Genomic DNA, 22,847 nt, shown 5'->3' with positions numbered 1-22,847 from the left:
AGTGGTTCAGGAGAAAAATTAGCAATTAACATTACTGAAAAGAGCCACAGCACTGTGATTCATTGTTTCATTTACTATTTATATATATATTCTCAAGCATCCTGATTGGTTATTAACTTAGACGGGTTAATAATTAAATCACACAGTGTTTTAATACTATGTGCTGCAAAGAGCAGCAGGAGACACATTAAAGAGCCACTTGCAGCTCACGAGTCTCAGTCTGAATATCTCTGTTTTAAACTGTTACATGAGATATCTAGGATAGTTCAATGTGGCCCCCACTGAACAAAGCACTCAAGCTCATCCTTATCTTTAAATGTTTGTTAAGACTATCCCTATTCGCGAAGAACGTAAGTCCTGTAATTACGTTTTTTTGCTAAATCATGGCCTTTTAGCTTTGCTGTTCACAGTTAAAGAAGAGACCAGTCTAAGTTCTTGAAGTAATGAGTCCAGGACATGACCCATACATGAACCAGCCAACAAGTAAAGCCCCTGACCTGCAAGTGTTCATGTTTATGAGCACCCTCAATTCCCAGTGAACTCTGTGAGAACTAAATGCAGGATCAGATCTTAAATGAACACAGCTCAGCACTCGCTCCGAGTCAAGTACATATATATTTGTAAGTATACATTCTGATGCTGCATCTGTGTGTTCTCCTCAAAAAGAAGGCATGGAGACAATCTTAGTACATTTAAAACTTAACACTGATTAAATCACATAAAAGTTTAAACAAGACAACAGGTTTTGGTGCTACCAACATATTCAACTATCCTATCCTCGGATGAAATTGTGAATAGAACCAACATTATAAGCTAGGCTTGGTTGCTTCTTGGCTGGTTTTGTGGGTGCATCATGTCTTGGATTCACTAACAGATGATGGCAATGTGGTCACAAATTTTCCCACTTATGAGCTCCCAAAGACCAATAAGCAATTGACATAATTAACCAAACTGGGGGATGCTGAGAATGGCAGACCTTTTCTTTTATACATCTGTGTTGAGTTGTGTCAATACTGCCACTGACCCAGTCTATTTCATCCTAGGCATTTTTTATTTTATTTTTATAGAAATCCAAACAACATGTCTGTAAACAGTTTAATTGGGCTGAAACGTCTCAACTCAGCAACTGACTTAAAATAAAATGTATTTTACATAATTTGAAATATAAAGTAGACAGCAGATGCAAAATGGTTTTTTATCAGCTGCTTGAGGTTATTCCCTATTTTGTTCTGTAGTAACAGAACTCCTGTTAAAAAAGAGAATTTTCCTTCTACTAATGAAATCTAAGATCAAACTAGAGAGGCTGGGTAGTCCAGTGGATTGGGCACTTCACTGGGGTTCAGGAGATCTGCATTCTGTTTCTGGCTGCCACCAACTTGCTGTGTGCTTTTGGGCAAGTTAGTCCACCTCTCTTTTCCTGTTTCCCCTCCCACATTACATTCTCAATAGAAAAGGTAGGCAAACTCTTCAGGGGAAGACCTACGTGTGTGCTAGGGCTTCAGGTGTGTGCCTAGCATGTTGGGGCCCTGATCTTGGTTGGGGTCTCTATATGCTACTGTAATACAAATAAATAATAATAAAAATAAGGTTTCACAGTCCACAAATGAACTAGTCAGTAACAAATGTGTAAATTAACAAATTCCACCTATTTAGACAAATACTGCATAACTTACAGTAGAACATTCAAAATGTGAACACGAATTTATCCTTAGTTTCGGGGCATTCCCTACTTGGTCCATCAATGATATCCATCAAGCAAGAATATATTTGATCTTTTGTAAGGAACAGGTAATTGTCCCGTCTCAATTAGTCCCTCGAGCACTGAACTGTGGAACACACAGTTCACTGCCTGTTGCAAGGCAGATCCACAGTGTATGTAATAGTTGCTTTGTTTTCATCAGCCCACTCAGAGTTCTGTGTCATCAGCAAATTTACGTGGTTTACAGTTGGTCTGTCCATTTAAAGTTATTTATATGGTTTACTAATGACAGGTCTGAACTCAGATCTCTGTAGAAAACTCTCTGACCATTGATTACAGCTCCTCTTACCTGTACTGTCCATTTTCTATCATAGAACCTATTCTTAGTCCAGCACTGTGTCTCCCTACATATCTGTATATATACTTTGCAGTTTAAGGGAAAATCAGTCATAGACTATTTCTTTAAGAGTAAGGAAAGATTGCAGTATGCACTACCTTTCAAGATGTTGGTCCCAATTCAGCGTTGCTGTGAGGAAGCACAGCTCCATTGACTTCAGCCTGGCCTCCAGGAAAAACAGCAGGCAAAAAGCAAACTTACTTTTGTCTTATATTCTGTACCAACTGATTTCAATTTTGTGTTCTCTTTGTGGCAGGACCAGTGCTGATCCCAATCCTAAAGGCTTCTGCAACATAAATAGCAGCATACATGCTGTCCTCCTGTGTTTTCTTTCCAGAACACTTCTGTAGATCCTCCCTTATTCTGAGCAACAGGTTCTTAAATGGTTTTCTTAATGTATCTGGAGTGTCTATATTCATAACAGAGGTATTCCAAAGTACTACCCGTTTTGAAAGTGTTGTGTTCCTCTCAATGCTTCCTGTCCATTCTCTCTCTCTACTTTCATAATGACTATTTTAAATAATAACAGCCCTAGTGTCATCTCACTTAGGCTCCACCATTTACTCCAGGTCTGTATTTGTTAAAGCATTTGTTAAAAAACTTAATAAAATCTGACACAATTTCCTGCATTATGGGCTATTTTCTCGCTCTCATATCATTTGATGCTCATCTCAGTCAATCACTGGCAACAGTAGCAATGCCGCCAACTCTCACAATTTTATCTTGAATCTTGCAATATCATATTTTTCTTAAAGTCTCTGTTCCTGGAGTCAATATTACAGATAAGAATCTCAGCTTTTATTTTAAAAAATAAAAGTATGTTTCATGGTTTCAGAGAAAATCTTGAAAATATGAACCCTAAAGTCTCAAAAACCAAAAGACAAGTAAAAAGAACCTGAAATGTATTATTTTAAAAATCTCATGGGGGGCAGGGGGAGGGCTGACTCATGATTTTTGAGTGATTGAACTTAGCAGTAATGAATATGAAAGGGAGTGGTTTCCATATCCAAGAACAGTGAAAAAAGAAGGAAATAGCTAAAAAAACCAAACAGTTACATGTTTTCTCCTTTCCAGTACAGTTACACATCTTGGAATCATTGTGTGCAGGAGCTTGAAGACACCAGAGGTTTAATTAATTTGGGTGACTAGAAATTCTGAGTAGATCACCCAAGGTCTCACGGACTTTGGCTGTGCTACAGGGGTCATATTTTTGCACGACTGAACGGCTCTTGAACAATTTATGGGTCAATTTCTCTAAGTTACTCGGAACAACAAGCCTTTTCATTAACATCAAGCACATATGGCTACTAGGTTTCTTTCTCCCACCCCTTTTCAAATAATATAGTTATTGTGGATAAGGCAAAAAAAAGTATAGACTTTGTAAAAGAGACATTGGACAGCTCTGAACTTAATTTCCCAAATGAGTAGACCAGAAACAGATCTGTACTGTTACAGGATCCCTTTTCAAGTTTCATGTGTGCCACATAAGTGGTTTTTCGAGAGATGCTTCTGTCTTGTAGAAAACTTGGATAAACATTTAACTTGCAGAATTGCTACATTTTACTTTGTGTTCCTCTTCCATAATATTTTTACTAGTTGAAAAAAAAGAGCATCATTCTTTCTTAAAAAGTCCATCTGCTCCTGTTGCTTATTTCCCACTTGAAGTTATAATCCTGTTTTTGACCTCATCATTGATCGCAGCTGAAATGCTGATCGTGTCACAAAGAGATGATTATGATTTCAGTGGGGAGCCAAACTGCAGGATCTGAAGCCTCTAGAAACAAATACCTATATTTCCTTCTCTTTACATAATGCAGAAGGGCTTTAATCATTTGGAGGAGGTTCAGAAAGACTTCTTACTGAAGCTAATGAAAGTATAAGGAATGCAGAATTGGGTCCTAAATATTTTACCTAAGATAAAAGGAATCTAGTGATTAGGGTACTAGGGACTCAGGAGACCTGGGTTCAATTCCATCTTCCATCACGGACATTGTGTGTGACTTTGTGCAAGTCAGTCATCACTACAAAAAAGGAATGTTCTTAACTCAAGTTAGGTAACTCAAGAGTACACTTTTTTATAGTGAAGACAAGGCCCTAACATGTGCAAGATGGGAATAATAGCACTTCCTTACCTCACAAGGAGTATTGTGAGGATAAATGCATGAGATGCTTAGATTCTGCTATAATTGGAGCCAAGACAGATATATGTCAGATACTTCTAAGTTAATTAGGAGAACATCTTGTTTTTATACATTTATTAAAGAGCATATAAATCTTCACGCAAACTATAAAAGCAATATTAATTTTAGAAAAACTAAATTAAAACCACAGGGCCTAATCCTGCTTCCACTGCAGTCTCTGGCAAATGTCAATGGTAGCAGGATCAGACTCGCACACTGCACACACTGAAATTGTCATTTGTGTTCTCACATTATGCATAATACTAAATATTACAAGTGGTTAGACATACTTTCTTTGCCATGGATGCTACAGTACTAGAGTGTGTGTATTAGCCTATACAGAATAATTATACAAAAATAATGTATTGTAGTTCTACTATCATAATTTTCTCTTTATGCTAGTCTATTCCTTACAGAGTGTACATATGTCTTCCCATAATATCAATCAGATAACACAAAAAGTCCCTTTGCCATTGCATGCTTCACTTACAAATTTCACTTCTTTGAATGTACACATTTTCATTCATGTATTTCACATATGCAAACAAAACAATGGGTAACATTTTGCTCTCAGGAACTCTGGTGTATATCCAAGGTCATTCCAATATCTTACATATGTTGCTCCAGATTTGCTGCAATGTAACAGCAGAATTTGGCCTAAGGCCAGATAAACATTATAAAAATATTTATTTTACTTTGCTGTACAGTAGAATCTCAGAGTTACGAACACCTCAGGAATGGAGGTTGTTAATAACTCTGAAATGTTCATAACTCTGAACAAGACATTATGCTTGTTTACAACTAAACATTGACTTAATACAGCTTTGAAACTTTACTGTGCAGAAGAAAAATGCTGCTTTTAAACATCTTTCTTTAAATGAAATAAGCTCAGAAACAGTTTCCATACCTTGTCAAATCTTTTTTTTTAACTTTCCCTTTATTTTTTAGTAGTTTGCATTTAACACAGTACTGTACTGTATTTACGTTTTTTTGTCTCTGCTGCTGCCTGACTGCATACTTATGGTTCCAAAGGAAATGTGTGGTTGACCTAGGGTGACCAGGCAGCAAGTGTGAAAAATCAGGACATAGGGTGGGGGGTAATAGGCGCCTATTCTCTTTGAAAACTTGTGGCGATCGGGAGAGGTCCCGGATGATTGGAAAAAGACAAATATAGTGCCCATCTTTTAAAAAGGGAAGAAGGAGAATCCGAGGAACTACAGGCTGGTCAGCCTCACCTCAGTCCCTGGAAAAATCATGGAGCAGGTCCTCAAGGAATCCATTTTGAAGCACTTGGAAGACAGGAAAGTGATCAGGAACAGTCAACATGGATTCACCAAGGGCAAGTCATGCCTGACCAACCTGATTGCCGTCTGTGATGAGATAATTAGCTCTGTGGATATGGGGAAAGCAGTGGACGTGATATACCTTGACTTTAGCAAAACTTTTGATACCGTTTCCCACAGTGTTCTTGCCAGCAAGTTAAAAAAGTATGGATTGGATGAGTGGACTATAAGGTGGATAGAAAGCTGGCTAGATCATTGGCCTCAACAGGCAGTGATCAATGGCTTGATGTCTAGTTGGCAGCCGGTATCAAGCAGAGTGCCCCAGGGGTAGATCCTGGGGCTGGTTTTGTTCAACATCTTCATTAATGATGTGGATGATGGGATGGATTGCACCCTCAGAAAGTTCACGGATGACGCTAAGCTGGATGGAGACATATATACGCTGGAGGGTAGGGATGGGGTCCAGAGTGACCTAGACAAATTAGAGGATTGGGCCAAAAGAAATCTGATGAGGTTCAACAAGGACAAGTGCAGAGTCCTGCACTTAGGATGGAAGTATCCCATGCACTGCTACAGGCTGGGGACCGACTAGCTAAGCGGCAGTTCTGCAGAAAAGGACCTGGGGATAACAGTAGAAGAGAAGCTGGGTATGAGTCAACAGTGTGCCCTTGTTGCCAAGAAGGCTAACAGCATATTGGGCTGCATTAGTAGGAACATTGCCAGCAGATTGAGGGAAGTGATTATTCCCCTCTGTTCGGCACTGGTGAGGCCATATCTGGAGTATTGCATCCAGTTTTGGGCCTCCCACTACAGAAAGGATGTGGACAAATTGGAGACAGTCCAGCGGAGGGCAACAAAAATGATTAAGGGGCTGGGATACATGACTTACGAGGAGAGGCTGAGGAAACTGGGCTTACTTAGTCTGCAGAAGAGAAGAGTGAGGGGGGATTTGATAGCAGCCTTCAACTACCTGAAGGGGGGTCCCAAAGAGGATGGAGTAGGCTGTTCTCAGTGGTGGCAGGTGACACGATGAAGTGAGCTGTAGCTCACGAAAGCTTATGCTCAAATAAATTTGTTAGTCTCTGAGGTGCCACAAGTACTCCTTTTCTTTTTGCGGATACAGACTAACATGGCTGCTACTCTGAAACAGAACAAAAAGCAGTGGGTCTTAAGTTGTAGTGGGGGAGGTCTAGGTTGGATATTAGGAAAGACTATTTCACTGGGAGGGTGATGAAGCACTCAGATAGGTTACCTAAGGAGGTGGTGGAATCTCCATCCTTAGAGGTTTTTAAGGCCCAGCTTGACAAAGCCCTGGTTGGGGTTGGTCCTGCTTTGAGCAGGCAGTTGGACTAGATGACCTCCTGAGGTCTCTTCCAACCTTAATCTTCTATGATTCTATATAAGACAAAGCTCCAGATATCGGGACTGTCCCTATAAAATCAGGGTATCTGGTCACGCTAGGTTAACCGGTCAGCTCATGAATCTGAGATTCTACTGTACTAAATCTGGACTGTTGGGTTACACTCTTGTGCCAGTAGATGGAGACTAAATCTAATTTATTTGACTGGCTCACACTCTTGACACACTTCACCTGCCCAGTTTTTTCCATTGCTGCTACTGGAACAATTTAGATTGGCCTTTATCTGTCCTCGGCTCTTTGTAGATGGATGATTGTGTTCACAGAGTATCTGAAATCACAAGTTTGTGTAGGATATACCTTATTACAATGAAAATGCGTAACACCAATCCTGCCCAAATACCCATCTTGTGGAAATACATCACTATGTACTCAGCTCTATCCATGGGAATTTTGGCTGCACAGGAAGTGTAAGATTGGATCCTTTTACTTCAGGTCCAGTTTTCTGTGGCCACCAATCACTGATTTGTTGGAATTGATCATACAGCCTCCTTCACTAGCCTATTCAGAAACCATTCTCACCATCTTTCCCAGCAGATTGAGCCTAGATAGTCATGAAAAGGTTTTCAAGCATTTGTGTATGTACCTGTAATGCGGCTAGCCAGGGCTTGACCCTCTCCGGGGCGGCGGGGAGCCACACCGGCTCACTACACACAGATAATGTTTGGGGAAATTAGTCCGGCCGCGGGAGTCTCCCTCAGCAGCCCTTGCGGCAACTGAAACAAGTACCATAAGCCCGGGTCCTAGGTCAGGGTGGGGCAACAATAAATCAGGTGCTCAGGCCCTCTGGCAGGGGCTGAGCAGGAGCAAACAGTATATAGAAATAGGCCCAGGCCCTGGGTCAGGGCAGGGCAAGTAAGTCAGTAGCTCTGGCCCTCAGGCAGGGGCTGAGCAAACAGTTCAATAGTAGCAGGCCCAGGCGCTGGATCAGGGCGGGGCAACCAAGTCAATAGCTCAGGCTCTCAGGCAGTGGCTAAGCAAATAGTTCTATGTTAGCAGACCCAGGCCTCTAAAGGACCTGGGAGAGGGGGAGATTGCCACCCACGAGTTGGGTGGCAGGGGGGACGCAGGCCCTCCCACTCCACTGCGTCCCAGCCCGGGGCCCTAGCATCGGCAGAAGACCCGCTGCTGCGTCAGTGGGGATCCTGGCAGCAACACACTGACATGGGCTCTGGCAGCGTTACAGCCAGACTAGGGTCGGCTGTCCCCGGGCTACTTCCTAATCCCCCCTCTTGGGGTACCTGGGTCCAGGCAATGTCCTCCGGGGCATCCAGCACCATGGGTTCCTCCAGGTAGCGGGCACAGGGCAGGTCCGGCAACTTCTCTGGGTAGCGGACGCAGGGCAGGTCCGGCAACTCCTGGCATGCACAATGCACCGTGGGGGTTTCCCAGTCGCGGGCCAGGCTGGAAGCATCTGGTCTCCTCAGCGGCTGGGCCCTCAGTGAGCTCTGAGGGCGAGCTTTTATACTTCCGGGTCGCCGCCTGACCCTCTGAGGAGTGGGCTCAGAGCTCCCTGTCTCCGCCCATTCCGGCACCCGGATGGGCTCGTCCCTCTCCGGAGTGGTGGGGAGCCACACCGCCTCACTACACACACATACACACACACACACCCCAAGTCTGGCTCCTGCTCGTCGGGGCCAGGCACTTCCATCCCCCTAGGCGACAGGAAGTCTGCATTCGCATGGTCTTTGCCACCTCGATGCCGGATGGTGAAAGCATAGGGCTGTAAGGCCAGACCACCGCGGTAATCTATCGTTGTTATTTTTCATCCTCGTTAACCATTGGAGGGGAGCATGATCCGTGACTAGCGTAAACAGCACCCCCAGGAGGTAGAACCGTAAGGCATCACAGGCCAACTTCACGGAAAGTGCTTCCTTCTCGAGTACGGTGTAGTTCTTGCAGGGGAATAATTTTTGGCTAAGGTAAAGGACCGGGTGGTTGTTTCCATCAATGTCCTGGGACAGGACGGCCCTGTGCCCCACCTCCGTGGCATCCGTGTGGAGGATGAACCCCTGGTCAAAGTCCGGACTGTATAGGACTGGCTCCTGGCAGAGACACGTGTGGAGTGTCCAGAAGGCATTTTCACAGTCTTGGGACCATTGCACCCACTGGGCACTGTCCTTCTCAAAAGTCCTGTTAAGGGGGCTGCAATGGAAGCAAACCGTGGAATGAACCGCCGATAGTAGCCGGCGAGCCCCAGGAACTGTCGTACTTGGCATTTTGTAGTGGGTGGTGGGCAGGCTGCCAGGGCTTGAACTTTCCCCATGAGGGGTTTCACTCATCCTCCCCCTATGATGTAGCTGAGGTACGTGGCCTCCTGCTACCCGATGCGACACTTTTTCGGGTTGGCTGTCAGTCCCACCTGTCGCAGGGATCTCAGGACCGCTGCTACGCATTCCAGGTGGTCCTCCCAGTGGCGGCTGTATATCACAACATCATCCAAATAGGCCGCCACATAGGTTTGATGTGGTCGCAACAGGCGATCCATCAGTTGCTGGAACGTTGTGGGGGCCCCGTGGATGGTTCACCGGCGATGGTCCGAGCGGTGGTGCTCTGCAATGGCACAGCCTCCAGGAACCGTTGACATAGTCAATGATGATTAAGACATACTGGAACCCTGAAGCACTTTTCGGGAGCGGGCCCACCAGGTCCATGGCCACTCGCTTGAATGGCATCTCCACTATGGGCATGGGAACTAGAGGGGCCCTGGGTACTCGTGGGGGAGCAGCTAACTGGCACTCCGGGCAGGAGCTACAATAGTTCTTCACCTCCTGGTGAACACCGGGCCAGAAGAACCATGTCAAAATCTGGGCGAGGGTCTTTTCATGGCCTGAGTGCCTGGCAGCGGGGATGTCATACGTGAGCTTCATCACAGCCCGTCAGTGACACCGCGGTACTAGCAGCTGCGTTCATGGTTCCTTCATGCGGGGATTGCTGTCAATCCAATAAAGACGGTCCCGGCGTAGCTCGAAGTGGGGCCACTGGATTGCACACTGGGGGTCAACCATGGTCCCATCGACTGCCGCTAGCTGTTCAAAGGCCCGGCTCAGGGTGGGGTCGGCTTTTTAGTCCCGGCAAAAATCGGTATGAAGTTGGGGTTCAACAGAGGGCCCCGGCAGGAGGCCGTCTGTTTCCTCGGTCCCTCCCTCGGGTTCTGGGGTCCCATCCTCCTCCTCCGGTAAGGCCTCGGGACACTCTCCTTCCACCGCCAGGGCAGAGTGGAGGATCTCCTCAAATGTGGGCCAGTCCCACCCAAGGATCACCAGGTATGCAAGTCGAGGGGCCAGGCCAACAACAGTTTGTTGGGTGACCCCGGTCACGGTCAACGGGATCCAGGCACTGGGGTAGGGCCACACATCACCGTGGATGCATTGCAGCCGAATTGTTCCCAAGTTGGGGTCAGCCCGGGGTCCCAAAGCCTGGAGAATCAGTGTCTGCCCGCAGCCAGAGTCTATCAGGGCCTGGGTGGGATGGTCCCCGACAACTACCGGAACAGTGATCTTGGGAGCCTGTGGTAGCCGGGCCCTGGTTTCCCCTGCACAGACACAGCCGAAGCTGCAGTCCATTTCTGTGCAGGCCCACTGCAAATGTCCATATTTCCCACATAGAAAGCAGGGCCCGAGTTCAGGGCGACCGCCCCGGGTGGGGGCTCCCGGTGGGCTCCTGGGTGCACTCCAACTGGCCCCCGGAACATTCAGCATGGTGGTTGCAGACCCTTGTCGAGTGGGGAGTTCGGGGCGTCTGGCCTGAGGCCCTGAGCGAGCCTCTTGTCCCCGGGGGTGGTTCTGCCACTCGGTCCGGGTGCCCCCTTTCCTTTCGACGTTAGGACGCTCTGGCCCAGGGGGGTGGGCTCAGATGGCAGGCCCCACCGGCACTTCGGCCGTGAGGAAGTCTTCCATCAGTGTGACGGCGGCTGCTAGCGACGCTGGCTGATGGCGGAGCACCCAGGCCCGTCCTCGGGCTGGGAGGATGTGCACAAACTGTTCTAGAATGACTTGTTCCGTGACCTCCTCTGCCGTCCTGCTCTCTAGCTGTAGCCACCGCTTACACGTTTCCTTCAGGGCCTGGGCCACCAGCCGGGGTCGGGTGCCTGTGGGGTATGTCTGACTTCGGAACTGCTGCCAAAAGGTGTCTGGGCTGACATCCAAGGCATCCAGGATCGCTGCTTTTACCTGGTTATAATCTCTTGCCTCATCCGTAGCCAGGCCCTGGTATGCCATGTGGGCCGTCCCAGTCAAGTATGGGGCCAAAAGAGTGGCCCATTGGTCAGGGGCCCGCCCAGCAACCAGCTGTCACCAGTTCAAAAGTCACCAAGAAAGCCTCGGCGTCATCGTCACGTCCCATCTTGGTTAGCTGGACCGGCGCAGTGGTGCGCGATGACCCGGCCACGTCTCCCGGCTGCAGCTCCGTGGGGCGCGGTAATGCTTTCACTAACTGCTGCAGCTGGGCTCCTAGCTGCTGAATGTCCTGCTGCTGCTGGAGCTGGAGCTGGGTGGCGGCCTGCTGTCGCTCCTGGGTCTCCATCAAGAGCTTAATTAGTTGATCCATCTCCAGGGCTCTCTCGGGGTGGCTCTCCCCGTCAGACCCCTTCTCACAGGGGCTGAGGGATTGTGCTCACTTTCTCCACCATGTGTAATGTGGCTAGCTCGACCCTCTCTGGGGCAGCAGGGAGCCGCACCGCCCCACTACAGTACCACACATCATTCTGCACCCTTGCTTCTGCAGTTTCTTTATAAACTATGATCAATGCCTCAACACACTTCAGAGTCAAGTGGTGTCTTCTGCCAGGATCAGAGTGGCAGCTCCTTAGAACAGAACTCCAGCCATGGCAATGAAAGAACAGAAAGCTCTCGCAGCAGGCCTCCGATCTGCAGCAAGACATTGCAAGAAGAAAGATGGAACTCATATGTTCACAGGAGAGACTACCATAGAGAACATGAAAGCAAAAAGTGAATTTAGTGCACATGAGCTGGTAGAACTGAAGCAAAGTATCCATAATATAGGTACATTAATGAGAATGGCAATACAGATCTCCCCATACTGCCCTGCCAATGTACCTCTTGCTATGGAAGGGCCACATCTGTAGAGGAGTTCACAGAACAGGCAGATTTTAAGCTATTTACACTCCCTGCTGACTTAAGGCTGGTTTGGAACTAGTGATGTGTAGATAAAGGCTCTGCTCAATTACCAAATCTCAGTATTGTCAACTCTCATGACTGTATCATGACTTTAGCAATTTGTGTGTTTTTTTAACCTGTCTCATTAAAACATGATGAAAGGCACCAACTCATGAATTCTCCTTTATTCAAAGTGGCCACCATCTTCTATTACTGTAACTGGGGCTAAAGTCGGCAAGATGGCTGCCATTAGTCTATCTGAATGTGGAAGTGAGGCTGCCTTTAATAAAGTCAGCTGCTGTCTCCCACTGTTTTCAATTACATTGAAGCCAAGCCCCCAGGCAAAATGGCTGCTGTCCTAGTTCAGTGGGGTAGACCGGACACAGAGACTGTGCGGAGACACTATGAAAGGTGAAAGGGAAGAGTGAGGGGGAGCAGAAGGCAGATTTAGGGTTGCAGGGAATGTCGGGGCAGGAAGGAGACTGAGGGGGGTACACAGGATAGTGATTGAATGGGAGATGAAGGAGATTGGATGACAGCACCGTAGCCTGCGGGTAGTGGTGGGTAGGGGTAGTCCCCTACAGGCAACCAGGGGAAGACAGTGTTGCCAAACTTACACAAATTAATTGCAAGTCATGTGATTTTGGTGCCGCAGGATGAGCTGTCACGATGAGAGAAGCACTATCGATCCCCCAGTTTTCATGGCTCAGTATGTGAGTGAAGCTTCATGGAAGAGCCTCGGGGCTAAGAACATAGACCTGCCCTGCTTTCATGTATGGCCCTATATCAAGGAGACAGTCTTGGGGCAGCAGGAGGTAGGAGAGGGGGAAACCAGAGAAGTGGTGCTGCTGGGACCCAGTCAGAGGAGAAGCATCAGGGCAGTGAGAGGTAGAGAATTCTTGCTGCTGGGTCAAGACAGAAATAGGAAATGGAGGGAGTTCCCCTATCTAGGAATGAGGAGGGGGTAAAGTGACGTCTTCATCTGAGCAGCCAGGAGAGGCATGCATTTTTGTGACTTTTCAAAGACTGAAATTCTCATCCACAGTGGCAAAGGAATAGAGGGAATCATAAAGTCGAAAAAGACTAAAAACCACATGTATTGGTTCTCATTATGTCCCACAGCTATCTGTCCTCCAAGAAATTGTCATGTTCCCCACTGATTCGGTTTTTCTTACACCACTGCAAATACTGGAGGATCATGCATCTTGTGCATGCAACACTTATGGCAATAGTGCAGATCTGTGCAGGCTACATGCTTCTGTCACAAATGGCAGACAGCAAGGAGGGTCGCCCAGGTTCATGGGATTTTGAAAAAAGGTACAAAAATTATGGGATATAGATGACATTATGGAATGGAGAGAGTTGCACACTTGGAAGTTGACCCCTTGTTCCCAGTCACCCCTGCACAACACATTTCTGCCCAGTGATACATTGCCAAGACTTCCCAAAAGACAGTGCACTGAACAGTGCAAGTTGTACACTGGGATACCTACCCATGGTGCACCGCACCGTGCATTAACACAAGCACTCCCAGTAAGCACACACAGTGCTGACGCAAGGAGCCAGATATGCACATGCATAAGCAATACACTAACTGTGATGGCTTTATGCCAATATAACTTGTGTTGACCAAAGTTTGTAGCGTAGACCTGGCCTCAGTCACCTACCCCTGTGTCAGTGAAGCTTCCCCTCCTTTCTTTGGATGTCTGTTATACTCTCAGGTTACTTTGATACATAGGTGTAAATAGCCTGCCTTGCCATACCAGCCACACAACCCTTTTTTCCCCTGTCAAAACAGGCGATAATGGAGTTTACTCCATTTCTGCACCTGGTCATACACTTCTCTCTGGCACAGTACCCATTGTATTTTTGGCATTTTCCTGAAATTAGCCATTTCTATGCGTTCAGTCTTATTGTTCCAATTTTTTCTTATGTAATCTGCAGCACTCAAAAGGAATGCACTGGACCTGTCAGCACATCACTTGTTTAGAAGGCAGTTTATTTGCATAGCTGTTCTTGTTCCAGTTTGACTCATCAGGTTTCCTCAGACTAGTTTAGCATTCCACCCAGGGTGACTGTCTTCCCTTGAGAAGGTTATTTTGAATGTTAATTAGATTTTTACTGTCCTGATCTCAAGTGTCAGCCAGAAAGCTGCTCTGCCACAAACTTAATATTAACCAGATTTCTACCATATTTTTCAAACATTCTAGCCTATGTCCAATAGGAATTCCTTTTGTGTGTGATTCTATCCAGCACTCAGTCATTTCAAAATGGTGAGGAAAATTCTATTTTGAATGTTTCTATATTTTTGTGTGATCAATATTTATTTAACTCTATAAACAGTTTAAATTAATCATTTTAAGATACAGCAGCACTTTGTTTGCTTTTTGGGGGTGTGGGAGGGATCATTTGATTTTAAAAGATGTAATTCAGTTTTATAATCCACTGAAATTAGTACTAGGCTGTAAATCCAAAGGGAAAAATCTTAAACAGCACTCCGTAATCAATCTTTAATCTGTTTCTTTGCACACATGCACAAACACACAGAGTTCCTTCCTGAATACAAATAGGATCAAATTGAGTCTGCTCCTGCCTTGGATTTTGCCACTTTTTAATGAGATACCATGAGATTACCTCATCCTGATATTGTAGCATTCTAATGCATCCTCAGGGGATAGTGTCACTTATGTGTAGGTGCAATTAATCACCAATGTAAAGCAACCTAGTAGTTTTTACTACAAAAAATGGTGTCATCCAGGGGAAAATATTTAAGAAGAGATTCAATGTTGTTACAAGATAGAAGTCAGGCAACTGCAGAAGTTACTCACTGAGTTCCTGTACCAATACACTAGCAAAATCTGCTCTTTTGTGTGTGATTCTGGTTCCACAGCAGATTTAACCCTACTTTAACTGGGTTGCCAACTTCCATGATTTTATCAAAAATCTCATGATATTTAGTGTTTTTCTAAAAGCCATGGTTCCTGGAGACAAAGTTATTACTCGGGAATCTCAGCTTTCTTTTAAAGAAAAAAGTAAGTTTCTGAACTGCCTGTTGGCCCATTTTTTATTTTATTTGTGTGTGGGTGTGAGAGAGAGACCCTTCCCCATCCAGTATCACACAGCTAATAATAAAATCCATATCACATCAACCCACATTTTACACACCAGTGTGAATTGCAGGGATATATAAAATGCCATCTCAGCTGAACCCACATGACACCAAAATGAAGGTTTTGAGGCTTAGCCTTTTGACTTGGTTGAGCTGCAGGCTTGGAAATGCTTTACTTCTTTAAACAAAGTAACAATACAGAAACTCTGTCCTATGTGAGTGAACACATTAGCAGGACTGGTGTAAAATACTCCCACTTTCTAAATTCATTGTTATGATGCCCAAGCCACCCAGCTCCAAACAATAATAAAAACCACCTTCATTCCATTGTCCTTATGTAAAGTATGTTGTTCTGAGGATGCATCTTGATGAGTTGTCTGTTATGTTGATGTGGAACTGTTTTTTGTTTTGTTTCACGGATTTACCATGACAACGCACTATAGCAACTCTGTGTGCTAACAGCTCTATCTGTGGCCTGACATCTGGGGGGGAGTAGGCTGTTTGATGTATGAGGAGCTAGGAACCTTCTAGACTCTGCAGCAGAAAGCCTTACTTCAGCACAACTGTGTCCACAACTGTGGGACACCCCTCCAGCAACAAATACTAGCAGAGATGACCTGTACCTGCCGATAGTGGGGAGGGGAAGGCGCAGAGTGAGAGCAGTGGCTTCAGCAGATATTACTGAACGTGCTCAATACAAGCCAAGCGGCACCTCTGGATGGGACATGTGACGCCGAGCGCTGCCGCCACGCATCGCCTCTGAACACCAGGGCCATCCACTGGAGAAATAGTGACTCTTTGTCTTGCTGTGAAATACCAAGCTAGTCATCAGTCCCCCCCACACCCCACCAAGTGGACCATTCTGTACCTTGCAGCCTTCTAATACCTCCTATTAGAGAGCTGCTTCCTTCCATGCATAAGAACTGCTATACTGGGTGAGACCAGTATCATGTTTCTAACAAAAAGAAAAGGAGGACTTGTGGCACCTTAGAGACTAACCAATTTATTTGAGCATAAGCTTTCGTGAGCTACAGCTCACTTCATCGGATGCATAAAAGTGGAAAAATGCAGTGAGGATGTTTTTATACACACAGACCATGAAAAAATGGGTGTTTATCACTTCAAAAGGTTTTCTCTCCCCCCACCCCACTCTCCTGCTTATCTAAAGTGATCACTCTCCTTACAATGTGTATGATAATCAAGGTGGGCCATTTCCAGCACAAATCCAACACAGGGTTTAACAAGAACGTCTGTGGAACGGGGAGGGGTGAGGAAAAAACAAAGAAACATAAACCAGTCGGAGAACACTTCAATCTCTCTGGTCACGCGATTACAGACATGAAAGTTGCGATATTACAACAGAAAAACTTCAAAACCAGACTCCAGCGAGAGACTGCTGAATTGGAATTCATTTGCAAATTGGATACAATTAACTTAGGCTTGAATAGAGACTGGGAGTGGCTAAGTCATTATGCAAGGTAACCTATTTCCCCTTGTTTCCCCCCAGCTAACTAACACGGCTGCTACTCTGAAACCTGTTTCTAACAGTTGCCAGTACCAGAGCTTCAGGGGGAATGTTCAGAACAGGGCAGTTGGAGTGATCCACCCATGGCTTCTGGCAGTCAGAGGTCTAGGGTCACCCTTACCATGGGATTGCATCCCTGACATCTTGGCTAATAGCCATTGGTGGACCTATCCTCCATGAACTTATACAGTTCTTTTTTGCATCCAGTTATACTTTTGGTTATCACAACATCCCATGGCAATGAGTTCCACAGGTTAATTGTGCATTATGTGAAAAAGTATTTCCTCTTGTTTGTATTAAGCCTGCTGTGTATTAATTTCATTGGGTGACCCCTGGTTTTTGTATTGTGGGAAAGGGCAAATAACACTTTTCTCTTCACTTTTTCCTTGCCATTTATGATTTTATAGACCTCTATTATATCCCTGTTTAGCTGTTTTTTTTTCTAAGCTGAACAGTTTTGTAGTCTCTCCTCATGTGGACATCTTTCCATACCCTTAATCTTCTTTGTTGCCCTTCTCTGAAACATGTCCAATTCCACTGTATCCTTTTTGAAATGCTGAGAACTAGACACAGTATTCAAGGCATGGACATACCATGGATTAATATAGCAGTGTTATGATATTTTCTCCTTTACTTTCTATCCTATTCCTAATAGTTCCTAACATTCTGTTAGCCTTTTTTACTGCTGATGCGCATTGACCTGAAGTTTTCAGAGAACTATCCACAGTGACACACTGAAAGAATTTTATAGATTGGTAAGGCATGACTTCCCTTTACAAAAGTCATGTTGACGCTTACCCAACAGAGCATATGTATCTATGTGTCTGATCATTCTGTTCCTTACTACAGTTTCTACCAATTTGCCCAGTACTGAAGTTCGACTCACCGTCCTGTAATTGCCAGTATCAAGTCTGGAACCCTTTTTCAAAATCAGCATTGCATTAGCTACTTTTCAGTCATCTGGCACAGAGGCATTTTTTCAGTGATAGGGTACATACTACAGTTAGTAGTTCTGCAATTCCATATTTGAGTTCCTTCAGAACTCTTGGCTGAATACCCTCTGGTCCTGGTGACTTATTACTGTTAATGTAAGCAATAATGTACTGTATTAATGTAAGCAATTTGTTCTAAAACCTCCTCTATTGACACATCAGTGTAGGATAATACTTCAAATTTGTCACCCAAAAAGACTAGCTCTGATGTGGATATCTCCCCCACATCCTCTCCAGTGAAGATTGATGCAAAGAAAGTCTGTGTTAATTCTACCTAAAAAAATTTGAGATAAGAGTTAAGGCAATGCATACTAGCATGATTTGAAGAATGGGAAGTGTGCATTGGGTGTGGTTATATGTTAGAAGTGAAAGGATGTTTGTTGTGCAGAAGGTGAGAAAGAGTGAATCTGATGTGATGACGTGGGTGGACAGGCATATGAAGTGTGGTTGGTCTAGATGTCAATGCTGATTAACTGCTGATATCCAGGATTTTTAGTGATTGCATTGGTAGGAAATGCACTTCAACAACTGTAGCTCAAAGTTAGCCAGCTTTGTGTGTGTATGCATGTACACAGAGGAGAAAAGTCTCTTTATGGAATATTATTGCAGGAGTTTCCCTATCCTCTTCATAGACGTTTTGATATTGGAAAAAATATGTACTTGAGCCTGCCAGGATAAGGATATTGCACTGAAAACCCTAAGTCTAACAGGAGTGTCCTGTTAGGGGTCTCCTGTTAGGGCTCATCCCTGAGACTGATCTCTGTGGGCTTGCTCCTGCACCTGAGGAAGACAATGGCAGAATTTCCATTGAGTTCAGTGAGAGTAGACAGGCTCCATGTGAAAGAAAAATGCTGCAACAATCGAGTGTTCACTTTGTAATTTTAGCATTACTTCAGGTCATGTATCAATCATTAGTACTACAAAGTTCACGTTGTCCTATATATTGTTCACACAATATTATTTATCCCTTAAGAATCCATGGACACTGAGCACATGTAAGAAATATCAAGAGTTTAATGGACTTCAAGGACTTCAGCCTTTTTAAGGATTTTGTTCAAGTACAAGCTATAACATGGGTTTAACTTCATTTGTTCCTTTGGCCAGAGCCCCAAATGACAGCCTCTGATTGGTCACCACATTGTAGCTAAACCATGTATTATTTAGACCAGGGGTGGGCAAACTTGCCACATCAGGGAATAGAAATTGTATGGCGGGCCATGAATGCTCACAAAATTGGGGTTGGGGTGTGGGCTCTTGTTGTGGGTGTGGGCTCTGGGGTGGGGCTGGAGATGAAGAGTTTGGGGTGTAGGAGGGTGCTCTGGGCTAGGATCAAGGGGTTTGGAGGGCAGGAGGGGGATCAGGGCTGGGGCAGAGGCTCGGGATGTGGGCAGAGGCTCAGGGTGCAGGCTCTGAGTGGCGCTTACCTCAAGCGGCTCCCGGAAGCAGTGGCATGTCCCTTCTCCAGCTCCTACGCAGAGGCGTGGCCAGGCAGCTCTGCACACTACCCCTTCCACAGGCACCACCCCTGCAGCTTCCATTCGAGTGCCAGAGGGGGCCATTAGAGCACCTAGGAGCCAAAGTGGGGCCATGTCCAGCTTCTGTGTGAGCCGTATGGTGCGGCCTGACCCAACGCCCCAGCCAGGACACTGGAGTGGGGCTAAGCCGCGTGCTGCGGCCCTCGACCCAGTGCCCCAGCCAGACCAGGGCCAAGCCGCTGATGCAGCCCTCGACCCAGCACCAGAGCAGGTCCGAGCCGCAGGTCCGAGCCACAGGTGCAGCCCCCAACCCAGCGCCCCAGCCGGAGCGGGGCCGAGCCAGGTGGTGTGGCCCCTGACCCAGCACCCCAGCCAGAACAGGGCTGAGCCAGGTGGTGTAGCCCCTGACCCAGTGCCCCAGCCAGAGCGGGGCCAAGCCAGGTGGTGCGCCCACCCGACCCAATGCCCCAGCCGGAGTGGGGCTGATCTGGGTGGAGCTCGAGGACCGGCTTAAAACGGCTCACGGGCAGGATGCTGCCCGCAGACCGTAGTTTGCCCACCCCTGATTTAGACTCTGATCCATATTGTAGATGGACCTTATATTACTTAGACTCCTCTTAGAAGGAGATGAAATACTCTTCTTTGTGAATAAAATCCTGAACCCTTTAATTATAATAGTTGGGGACAGTGCAGGTGAGGGGGAACAATTTTACAAACTGTTAAATTTGTATAATTGCAGTGCTTTAGTAAAAACACGTTCACCAGCTTCCCACAGACTACTTCAGCAGACCTAATGCTCTCCATTTTACTTGATTTTTGCTAAGTTGCAACATTTTCCTTAAGGTTTATGCAAACATAAATGCAATCAAACCTTGGAAGAGCAATGAGAGACCTTGCATCTATCTCCTTCCTCTAATACCCCACCGATCTTTTGTTTATTCCAGGTAACATTATTGGTTCTGGAATCTTTATTTCTCCAAAAGGAGTTCTGGAACACTCTGGGTCAGTGGGACTAGCTCTTGTTGTTTGGGTGATTGGAGGAGGGATTGCTGTCCTTGGATCTCTATGTTATGCTGAGCTAGGAGTTGCTATCCCGAAATCAGGAGGGGATTATTCCTATGTCACCGAGATTTTTGGTGGGTTAGCTGGGTAAGTATTGCATCCATTTAATCCTTCATCTTTTATTATGTTTATGAGGTGCTTTGAAAACATCTATATTAAATATGTAGTGGAAAAAGTCAATTTTCCCTTGTGCTGAAGTTGCAATTGAAGTGTCTGTTTGTCTATAAGAAACTTTTTTAAGTGATTCTGACCATTTTCAAAGAATACTATCCTGTACCTATGTCTACCTTTTGGTTATTTTAGTTCAGCTTGGTGAAAGAAACTCTCTGGCTAACCTCAGCCAACTGAATAAAACTGATGTTGTGAAAATACAGTGTTGAAAACTATACCATCTGGTATTTACTCACTCTCTCTCTCTCTCATAGATATACATATAGATATAACCACTGAAGATAAGTCTGAATGAATACCCTGAATCTGAGCAGCCTCAGACATGGGGAAATTTGAACTGGAGCTAGACTTCATAGTCCAAGCCCATCCCTAATTAGCAGAGTAAGAGACAACATACTCCTACTTCTGTGATGTGATTTCACCTTCCCACAATAGGATATGGTAAATCACTTACAGGCCAAATTAAAATTTTTCTAGAGAAGCACTTCAGGATTTTGGTCCTTAGCTTGCACCACTGTGGTTCATATTATAGAAGTGTACAGATCACTTCACCATGATATTGTGAAAAATTTGTAGAAGGGAAAATATGAGAATTCACACCATGTGTGTCCCTAAACAACTGCGAGAGGAATATAGTGATAAAGGGAGGGAGGAGGAGTAAGAAACAATAAGTTTATACTGCATATTAAATGTAAGTTTAAAAAAAGCTGTTCTTGGTCTGTATTCAGATCTCTATTTTAGATGCTTCTGGATTCCTTGGCGATTTTATAATCAAAATGGGTGTTTTATGTGTTACTGTTTTATATATGAAGAGTAAACACACTCTGTGCAAACTTAAATGACAAAATGAATGGGGGTGGGTATTGACTTTTTTTAGTATTAAACAAAAATATTCTCTCATTTTAGCTCACTGTTGTGCTCAGGACAGTGAGGCCTACGCCCATAATACAAGCAGGCACTGCAAAACATTCCCTGTGGACTATAGCTTTGCTCATGCTTGTCAGATTACAGTCTTGTTTTGCCACACTTCCACCAATTTGTTTCTGTGTACAAAAACAACGAGGAGTCCGGTGGCACTGTAAAGTCAGATTTATTTGGGCATAAGATTTCGTGGGTAAAAAACCCACTTCTTGCCCAAATAAATCTGGTAGTCTTTAAGGTGCCACCGGACTCCTCATTGTTTTTGTGGATACAGACTAACACGGCTACCCCCTGATACTTTCTGTGTACAGACAGCTACTGCAAATGTAAAGGTAACTTTCAGATACTGACCACAGGGTTCAGGCCACTTAATAAATTTCTGTGAGAACCTAGGTTCCTGAGATGAACCATCACTTTATTAACATCCCTCAGTACGTATTAGCCACTTATGTGACACATTTTGCATATAGCACCAAAGAATTCAGGACTGAAGATATTAAACAACCAGGCTACCTAATCTCTTAAGAACTAAGTGGCTCATTGTGCCCTTGTGGGAATAATTCAAAATAAGGAACGGAGAATGTAAATTTTAACCAGCAGAGTTTACTTTGAATTCTTCCATTCGAGAATAGAAAGTAAGATGTCTCCATGTATGCGGCATTGTTTTTCCGTAGCGGGGGAAAGGTATTCTTCACTTGTGTTCGCTACCTCATGGCAAAATCCTAGTGAAGGCAAAGCAGTTTGTTGTTTTCACATGAAATACTAGGTCAAGCAATTTAAAGATTATGGTTTACCTTAAAGAAAACTACAAACTGTTTTGTCTTCAACTAGAATTTCACCTCGAGTTAGCCAGCTCAAGTTACTATCATATCTTTTTTCTAGCGAACACAGAGTCAAACCGGCTGAGCTCAGGGATTCTGTTACAGGAGCGCAATGTCCACACAAGGACCACTTGCTTCCACATTGCCACCTGCTTCCCATGGATAGCAATGTTGCTGCCAGGGACATATTGCTGCCAGGGACAAGTTGCCAGCAGTTTTTGTAATCATGGCTGCTCCTTGAAATGAGGGGGAAAGCGTAAGACATTACAGAAAATGCCACTTGCTATGATATGAATGTTTCATATAAGGGAACCCAGAAAGTCAGTATTCACCACCACAATTTCACAATATCAATGAATTTTAGTAAGCGAAAAAAGAGAGTAAGAGAAAAACCCTAATCAAAAACTGGAGAATAAAACCTGTTTTAGTTCCTAATCAAAGTGGCAGCAGCTTTCTTCTTTAGGTCTGCACTAGCCTGGCAATATCAAGAGAAGTATAATCTTATCTACTGATGAAAAATAATGCTCCAATTCTCTATCTCCAAAATGACTTTATTTGTGCTCCTGAGAAAACCAAAGGATGTCATAAGAGTATGACATAGGGTTGAGGAGTCTTCAGGCACCTTTTCTGGCTAAGTGATAGTTGAGGAAGTGGGGAAGGAAAAGAACACACGAGGGG

The 22,847-nt window shown here is 45.0% G+C and overlaps 1 protein-coding gene across 1 annotated transcript in view; it reads left to right on the top strand.

The window, feature by feature from the left end:
* SLC7A10 (solute carrier family 7 member 10) overlaps positions 1-22,847 on the top strand; it is an 80,119-nt gene that overhangs the window by 34,408 nt on the left and 22,864 nt on the right. The window contains exon 2 of the mRNA XM_077831056.1: positions 20,139-20,343. Coding sequence (XP_077687182.1) covers positions 20,139-20,343 — 205 coding nt within the window. The remainder of the gene's footprint in view (positions 1-20,138; positions 20,344-22,847) is intronic.

Source organism: Eretmochelys imbricata, chromosome 12, assembly GCF_965152235.1.
Source record: "Eretmochelys imbricata isolate rEreImb1 chromosome 12, rEreImb1.hap1, whole genome shotgun sequence".
NCBI classification, from domain to species: domain Eukaryota; kingdom Metazoa; phylum Chordata; order Testudines; family Cheloniidae; genus Eretmochelys; species Eretmochelys imbricata.
The sequence above is the reverse complement of the archived record's forward strand: the minus strand, read 5'-3'. Positions and strand labels throughout refer to the sequence as shown.